Consider the following 9128-nt stretch of genomic DNA (forward strand, 5'->3'; position numbering starts at 1 on the left):
TGAAAATTTTGACCATTCATGAAACCTTGTTTTTTCCATGAAAAATTACTCAAACGAGTGGGAAAATGCATGTGCATGGTAAATTGGGCCAAATTTTGCTCAGAAATGTGACAAAAAGCACTTTTCAATTTTTGACCCAAATCAGAAAAAAACGTAGACCCGCGGTATGTGATTTTGGTGAAAATTTTGACCATTCATGAAACCTTGTTTTTTCCATGGAAAATTACTCAAACGAGAGGGAAAATGCATGGGCATGGTAAATTGGGCCAAATTTTGCTCAGAAATATGACAAAAAGCACTTTTCAATTTTTGACCCAAATCAGAAAAAAACGTAGACCCGCGGTATGTGATTCTGGTGAAAATTTTGACCATTCATGAAACCTTGTTTTTTCCATGAAAAATTACTCAAACGAGTGGGGAAATGCATGGGCATGGTAAACTGGGCCAAATTTTGCTCAGAAATGTGACAAAAAGCACTTTTCAATTTTTGACCCAAATCAGAAAAAAACGTAGACCCGCGGTATGTGATTCTGGTGAAAATTTTGACCATTCATGAAACCTTGTTTTTTTCATGAAAAATTACTCAAACGAGTGGGAAAATGCATGTGCATGGTAAACTGGGCCAAATTTTGCTCAGAAATATGATAAAAAGCACTTTTCAATTTTTGACCCAAATCAGAAAAAAACGTAGACCCGCGGTATGTGATTCTGGTGAAAATTTTGACCATTCATGAAACCTTGTTTTTTCCATGAAAAAATACTCAAACGAGTGGGAAAATGCATGTGCATGGTAAATTGGGCCAATTTTTGCTCAGAAATATGACAAAAAGCACTTTTCAATTTTTGACCCAAATCAGAAAAAAACGTAGACCCGCGGTATGTGATTCTGGTGAAAATTTTGACCATTCATGAATCCTTGTTTTTTCCATGAAAAAATACTCAAACGAGTGGGAAAATGCATGTGCATGGTAAATTGGGCCAATTTTTGCTCAGAAATATGACAAAAAGCACTTTTCAATTTTTGACCCAAATCAGAAAAAAACATAGACCCGCGGTATGTGATTCTGGTGAAAATTTTGACCATTCATGAAACCTTGTTTTTTTCATGAAAAATTACTCAAACGAGTGGGGAAATGCATGTGCATGGTAAATTGGACCAAGTTTTGCTCAGAAATGTGACAAAAAGCACTTTTCAATTTTTGACCCAAATCAGAAAAAAACGTAGACCCGCGGTATGTGATTCTGGTGAAAATTTTGACCATTCATGAAACCTTGTTTTTTCCATGAAAAATTATTCAAACGAGTGGGAAAATGCATGGGCATGGTAAACTCTGCCAAATTTTGCTCAGAAATATGACAAAAAGCACTTTTCAATTTTTGACCCAAATCAGAAAAAAACGTAGACCCGCGGTATGTGATTCTGTTGAAAATTTTGACCATTCATGAAACCTTGTTTTTTTCATGAAAAATTACTCAAACGAGTGGGAAAATGCATGTGCATGGTAAACTGGGCCAAATTTTGCTCAAAAATATGATAAAAAGCACTTTTAAATTTTTGACCCAAATCTGAAAAAAACGTAGACCCGCGGTATGTGATTCTGGTGAAAATTTTGACCATTCATGAAACCTTGTTTTTTCCATGAAAAAATACTCAAACGAGTGGGAAAATGCATGTGCATGGTAAATTGGGCCAATTTTTGCTCAGAAATATGACAAAAAGCCCTTTTCAATTTTTGACCCAAATCAGAAAAAAACGTAGACCCGCGGTATGTGATTCTGGTGAAAATTTTGACCATTCATGAAACCTTGTTTTTTCCATGAAAAATTACTCAAACGAGTGGGAAAATGCATGGGCATGGTAAACTCGGCCAAATTTTGCTCAGAAATATGACAAAAAGCACTTTTCAATTTTTGACCCAAATCTGAAAAAAACGTAGACCCGCGGTATGTGATTCTGGTGAAAATTTTGACCATTCATGAAACCTTGTTTTTTCCATGAAAAAATACTCAAACGAGTGGGAAAATGCATGTGCATGGTAAATTGGGCCAATTTTTGCTCAGAAATATGACAAAAAGCACTTTTCAATTTTTGACCCAAATCAGAAAAAAACGTAGACCCGCGGTACGTGATTCTGGTGAAAATTTTGACCATTCATGAAACCTTGTTTTTTCCATGAAAAATTACTCAAACGAGTGGGAAAATGCATGTGCATGGTAAATTGGGCCAAATTTTGCTCAGAAATGTGACAAAAAGCACTTTTCAATTTTTGACCCAAATCATATAAAAACGTAGACCCGCGGTATGTGATTCTGGTGAAAATTTTGACCATTCATGAAACCTTGTTTTTTCCATGAAAAATTACTCAAACGAGTGGGAAAATGCATGGGCATGGTAAACTGGGCCAAATTTTGCTCAGAAATATGACAAAAAGCACTTTTCAATTTTTGACCCAAATCAGAAAAAAACGTAGACCCGCGGTATGTGATTCTGGTGAAAATTTTGACCATTCATGAAACCTTGTTTTTTCCATGAAAAATTACTCAAACGAGTGGGGAAATGCATGGGCATGGTAAACTGGGCCAAATTTTGCTCAGAAATGTGACAAAAAGCACTTTTCAATTTTTGACCCAAATCAGAAAAAAACGTAGACCCGCGGTATGTGATTCTGGTGAAAATTTTGACCATTCATGAAACCTTGTTTTTTTCATGAAAAATTACTCAAACGAGTGGGAAAATGCATGTGCATGGTAAACTGGGCCAAATTTTGCTCAGAAATATGATAAAAAGCACTTTTCAATTTTTGACCCAAATCAGAAAAAAACGTAGACCCGCGGTATGTGATTCTGGTGAAAATTTTGACCATTCATGAAACCTTGTTTTTTCCATGAAAAAATACTCAAACGAGTGGGAAAATGCATGTGCATGGTAAATTGGGCCAATTTTTGCTCAGAAATATGACAAAAAGCACTTTAAAATTTTTGACCCAAATCAGAAAAAAACGTAGACCTGCGGTATGTGATTCTGGTGAAAATTTTGACCATTCATGAAACCTTGTTTTTTCCATGAAAAATTACTCAAACGAGTGGGAAAATGCATGGGCATGGTTAATTGGACAACCCATACGGAAATGTAATATATGCACATATATGAGTTTGACATATATAATATATGTGATCATATAAAGAAATACATATATGAACAATATATGTCCAACATATATTAAACCTATTCAAAATTGAAACAATTTTATATATGGACATATATGCCTGGTCCATGTATTATGTATGGTTATGTATGTGAAAAACATATTTTGTCATCTATATCACATATATATGACTGACCCATAAATTATGTATGGTAATGTATGTGAAATACATATTTTGTCCTGTATGTCACATATATGACTGACCCATAAATTATGTATGGTAATGTATGTGAATAACATATTTTTACCTATATTTCTGTCCCATAAATTATGTATGGTTATGTATGTAAAATACATATTCCGACCTTTATGTCATATATATTCCCAATTCCGAAATTCTTATTTAAACATTTTATTAAAAAGAGAAAAATACTGTACAGAGCTTTATGCAGATATTAAACCACAGCACTGTTTAAACAAATCCTCAACTGGATCACATAGTTAAACATTCATAATTTTGGTATTAATGGAGGTAAGGTTTTTCAGTTTTTTTGTTGTTGACTCAAAACAAAGAAAAAACATAATTAATTTACAGTTGCTATTAGTGGTGCAAAAGCTTTTCAGTCTTTTCTTCAACTCAGAACAACAACAAAAAAAAAAGCTTTGCCAACACCGCTACACTTTGAGGATCTATTTCTATTTTAAAAAGGACTGAGAAATAGATTCTTTCCTTTTTAACAGAATTTGAAACAATAATATTTTTCTCTTTGATGCCGCAGCTCAGTCAGTTTGTGATTTAATGCAGTCCCCAGTTGGCCCCTGGTGGTGCCAGGGAATTTGTGGATCACAGCATCTGTAACAGATTAGAAACACTGCATTTTAGTTTTTATAAATACATTTAACCCATAGTGACATGCTACAATACATCATCACAACTTCAAAAATTACTTAAACTTAGGACTAGTCCCCACTCTACACAGGTAGTTTACTCAGTGCTTTGATTTATCATGCACACATAAATGGCATTTTATGTCACTGAATTATTTATTATTATTTACATCAGCTTATGATTATTCAGGAAGAGAATGGTGAGAGGGGAGAGAACTCATAACTTTAGATTAGAGTACAGCTAGCTCCTTCTTGATGTAGGTAGCAAATCGTGTTGTAGGGCTGCAAAGACTCATCATGACACATAAATAAAGTGCAAGGTATTTATATGATGTTGGATTGGAAGGAGGAGAAGCTTCAGTCATTCATAACTCCACTAAAACACCATTTTGATAAGCTGGTAGTTGATGTATCTGTAATGTCTACACATATATTTTGTAAATATTCTGTTATTTTCTAAGTCTAACACTGAGATCAGTTTCTTCAGGTTAGAGCAACTGCCCTTCAAGATTCCTGTGCACGTCCCTGCATGACAGTGATGATACAATAAAGTAAATTGTTTAGTTATTGTTTTTCTCTTTGAATAGATACATTAATAATGTAATGTGATGATCAGAAAATCTGCTCCTGTTCTCTCCATTCCTGATCCACACTGATAAATGTTTCAGCATGGAGGTGACATAACGCTTTATCAGGATACTCCTTATTCAGGCCATGGAGGAGGCCTGTGATTGGCCAGCTGCAGGGCCTGATCAGACATGGATTCACCATTCTAGAAGATTCTTCTCTCACTGTGCTGTGAGAGGATTTAATCTGTGATGTGGATGAAGTGTTATGATCAGAACAGCTGGATGAAGAGATGATGATTAGGATTTTGTTTTTATCTCCTCAAAAAATATTGCGGTCTTATTTAATATATTATATTTAGAATATCTTCTGTTCTGATTTATCTTTGGTAACACATGGATGTATTTACTGATGTTACAATGTGAATTAAAATGTTCTATAATGGGCTGAACTGGTCTTGTGTGCTTTGTTTGAATTTTCATGTATGTTACATTAAAGTATCTCTGAATAAAACCAAACTCATACTGAATCATTAGAAAAGCATAAAATGTGTTTTAGAGTTTTAGAGTTTAGAATTGTGTGTAGTGTTCTAAAAAAAAAAGAGAATACTGCTTTTAAAATCATGTTTCAACATTCACACAGAAATACTGTACTTGTTATTATGCGTTAAAATTTCAGTGCATCTGAATTTCCTGAAAAAAAAAATGAATGAAATATATTTATGGGTGCTCTATTCTAAACCATATTATTAGGTTATCTAAATCCCACGTTTATGTAGAATACTGATGTACAATTGTAATAATCATTGATTGTACGCATTGTAACAACATGTTTTGTTTAATTTCCATATTACCAACTGTAGTTTGTTAAATAGCTGAACAAACAAAGAAAATACACCATCAATATAATTTACACATAATAACTTCAGATGGTAAAAACCTCTCTATTAATCGATATAATTGATTAGCATCAGATTCTAGTTCTAGGAGGAAATTCCAGAGCGCGACAGTTGTATTTTAACCTTCAGCTTCCACCTGATTTTATTTTTTTTTTATTTCTTCTCTGCCTGCAGGCACTGTTTCATTGCTGCAGGATCGTTTGAGGGTCTTGGTGCTACATTGCTCTCAGTTCTACTGGTCTAGCTGTTTCTGTAGCTGCTCGGGGCTGAGGGTGATTGTAAAATCATGGGGCCTCATTTATAAAACTCTGCGTAGCTTCTGGAGTGAAAGTGTGCGCACGCACAAAAACAGAAAAATAGCGTACGTCCAAAATAATCAGATTTATAAACGCGTGCGTGCGCACACCTGCACGCTGTTTCCTCTTTCGAAATCACAACCTGCTTATAAATAAGCGCAGGTGACCCAACCTCGTGTTCCGCCTCCCTAACGCCCACATTTACCCATAAAAAGTCCATGCAAATCACCCACTGAATATTTAAAATTCACCATTCATCCTGAGCGGGATTACAGAAGAACGCATCGCAAAGAAGTGAATTTATAGAGACTGTGAAGTAAAATAACTTGTGTCGGAGGTCGAGGAGGAAGAATGTGCTGTTTGGTGGTTTTAACATGTGTCTGCAGCAGTTAATTATGAAGCTCTGTTCAGTTACAGAGGTTAAATAAAGTGCTCTGATTTAAAAAGCTTTTCCAAGGGTTGTGAACATAACATCTCATTGCTTGATTTCGTAACGATGGTCTCTCTAAATATGTACCCAACTCAGTACACAGCTCAATAAGAATGGCTACTGGAAACCTACATCAACTCATTAATCAGTCATTACCATAAAAAATCTTCATGATCTCTGAAACACGTTGTCACCTTATAAAGCAGAATAAGATATGACAGGCATCGCACCTTTATACATGCTGAAAAAAATATATTTGAAAAAGGATATTTATATTTTATTTTTATATTTATATTTTATTATTTTTATTTTTATTTATTATTATTATTTTATTCTTTTATTTTTTTTGTTCATAATCTTTATTTATGCTGTATGAATTAATATACATCAGGAAGGTTTACGCATTTACTTGCATGTTTCATCACATGATGTCACTTATTCCCGCTCTCTCCGCAGTCCTTTGAAGGGATAAGGACGACTCAAACCTTGCACAAATGTGCGCTCAATTCATCAACCTTCATATTGATTGTGGATTTTTTTGGATAGTGGAACCTGAGACCTCCCGTTCTACTGGTGGCAGTTCGATTGCGCTGCTTTTGGGTGATGACACTGATGTGATAACGGGTCTGTTTCTGATGCTTTAGTTCCATAAACAACAACATTCATATATTCACAATCTTCATAATTTGGGCTCTGCAAAACACCACACTGGATTTAAAAATAAAACAAATGAGATACAATTAAAGTCATGACTTTCAGGTTTATTTCAGGGGGTCGAACAAAAATATTCCACGAAGGGGGGACCATTAAAAACTTTTTAAGTTCCAGAGCTCACTGCTGCACTCTTTTATCCCAGAATGTACCAAACTGTTGATTTGGCCCCTCCTAACATTTCTGCTATATTTATTGCATGGATTGTTTCTCCTCTCGTTAACTGCATGTTGTGTGTTTACAGCAGCAGCCTGTAAATGCAAATGGCACACCTGAAATCAACTCTAGACCTTTTACCTGCATAACTGATGATGGATTAACAAGGGAATAACCCATGGAGCCCATTAAGTAGCTTTTGAGAAAATGTGTCTAATTACTTTTGAGCCCTTGAAACGAGGAGTCTGTGTAGATAAATTGTTGTAATTCATAAACACTTTATAGGATATTTTGGTTCAACCCCTTAAAATTAAATCTGAAAGTCTACACTTCAATTGTATCTCATTTGTTTCATTTCAAATCCAGTGTGGTGGCATGCGAAATCCAAATTATGAAGATTGTATCACTGTCTAAATAATTATGAACCTAACTACTACTTGGCCTTATCGCCACTCTGAAACTGTTGCTTTCGATTTGAAAAGTGAAAAAGAAAAAAACAGTAGCATGTGTGTGTATGTACTTAAAAATGTGTCGATTGCACTCAAGTCACGTGCCATGCAATCAGCTTAATGATTTTAAATCTCACTGTGTAATGTGCAACAACAAGAAGTAAAAGTTTGCCTTCTTCTAGAATATCTGTGCTTAAATGAACTGTGATCACTGTCTATCAGTACATTCTTTCATGGTTGGGTGCGGGCTGTGACACGCTGGATTGGAATTCATATATTTTGTGTCTGTACTCGTTCTTTTTCTTGCAGTTGTTGGTTTCCTACATGTATATTAAATACTATAGAATTTACAGATGTTATTACTGCACATTTGTCTCTAGAATCTTCCTGGTAGAACAGCATGTTTTACTGGATCACTTCTACAATCTAAACACCAGAGACAGACTCTGAAGCAGTGATGTGCTGCCCTGTAGTGGTGCAATAGTGAACTGCGTTATCACTCTGCTATAAAAAACATTAAAACTCATTCCACCCTCTCTGGGTCTCTGTAATTTCAGTAAAAAAAGTTTGTGTTCAATTAAACTTCTGGTGGATGTGAAATTTGGCTCTTCTTTCACACCCTGCATCTACAGAACAGTCACTTTAAGAGAACAGTTAGTTTAATCTTTAATAATGAATACATTTAAATTTAAATGTAAAATGTGCTTTTACATCAGGTAGATTGTGTGCAGATTAGGAAATGTAGTGACTGCAAAGCATCCAGTCTCAACCCCTTTATACCTGCTGAACACCAGCTATTATTATCACATTATTCTAAAAGATTTAAAATCAAGTTTTATGTGAGAGAAGTTTATTTTAGAAAACCACAGAAAATATCATACAACTTTAATAACATTACTACTAACTATCATTCCTATTAATAGTTTTCAGGGTTATTATTTTTTGTATATATTTTGGTCACATTAAAGCATTTAATTTACATAGATTATTTTTTTTTCTCTATAATGTTCTCTGAGAGCTCTGACCAATCCACATCTTCCACACACAGCCACTCCCACACTGCTGCTTCCTCATTTCAGAGAAAACGAAACTCTCTCTCTCAGTCTGTGAGAGCAGTAAGATGGCAGAGGTCAGTATTTTAGATCAGGATCAGTTCAGCTGTTCAGTCTGTCTGGATCTACTGAAGAATCCAGTAGCTATTCCCTGTGGACACAGTTACTGTATGGTGTGTATTAATGGCTGCTGGGATCAGGAGGATCAGAGGGGGGTCTACAGCTGCCCCCAGTGCAGAGAAACGTTCACTCCGAGGCCTGTTCTACGCAGAAACAACATGCTGGCTGAAGTGGTGGAGAAACTGAAGAAGACAGAAGTCCGAGCTGCTTCTCCTGCTCACTGTTACGCTGGAGCTGGAGATGTGGAGTGTGATTTCTGTACTGGGAGAAAACTCAAAGCCATCAAGTCCTGTCTGATGTGTTTAGCGTCTCTCTGTGAAACTCATCTTAAACCTCATCTGGAAATTCCAGCTTTAATCAAACACAAGCTGGTGAAAGCGTCCACACGACTACAGGAGAAGATCTGCTCTCAGCA

The 9128-nt window shown here is 35.5% G+C and overlaps 1 protein-coding gene across 2 annotated transcripts in view; it reads left to right on the forward strand.

Annotated features, from left to right (window-relative positions):
- The first annotated feature begins 8616 nt into the window (after nucleotides 1-8616).
- LOC103042233 (tripartite motif-containing protein 16-like) overlaps nucleotides 8617-9128 on the forward strand; it is a 92925-nt gene continuing 92413 nt past the window's right edge. The window contains exon 1 of one of the 2 annotated variants that reach the window (XM_049479047.1): nucleotides 8617-9128. This exon is cut by the window's right edge and continues 121 nt beyond it. In XM_049479047.1, coding sequence (XP_049335004.1) covers nucleotides 8662-9128 — 467 coding nt within the window. In that variant the 5' untranslated portion in view covers nucleotides 8617-8661. The other variant, XM_049479048.1, reaches the window with a different exon arrangement.

Source organism: Astyanax mexicanus, chromosome 1 (assembly GCF_023375975.1).
Source record: "Astyanax mexicanus isolate ESR-SI-001 chromosome 1, AstMex3_surface, whole genome shotgun sequence".
In the NCBI taxonomy this organism is placed as follows: domain Eukaryota; kingdom Metazoa; phylum Chordata; class Actinopteri; order Characiformes; family Acestrorhamphidae; genus Astyanax; species Astyanax mexicanus.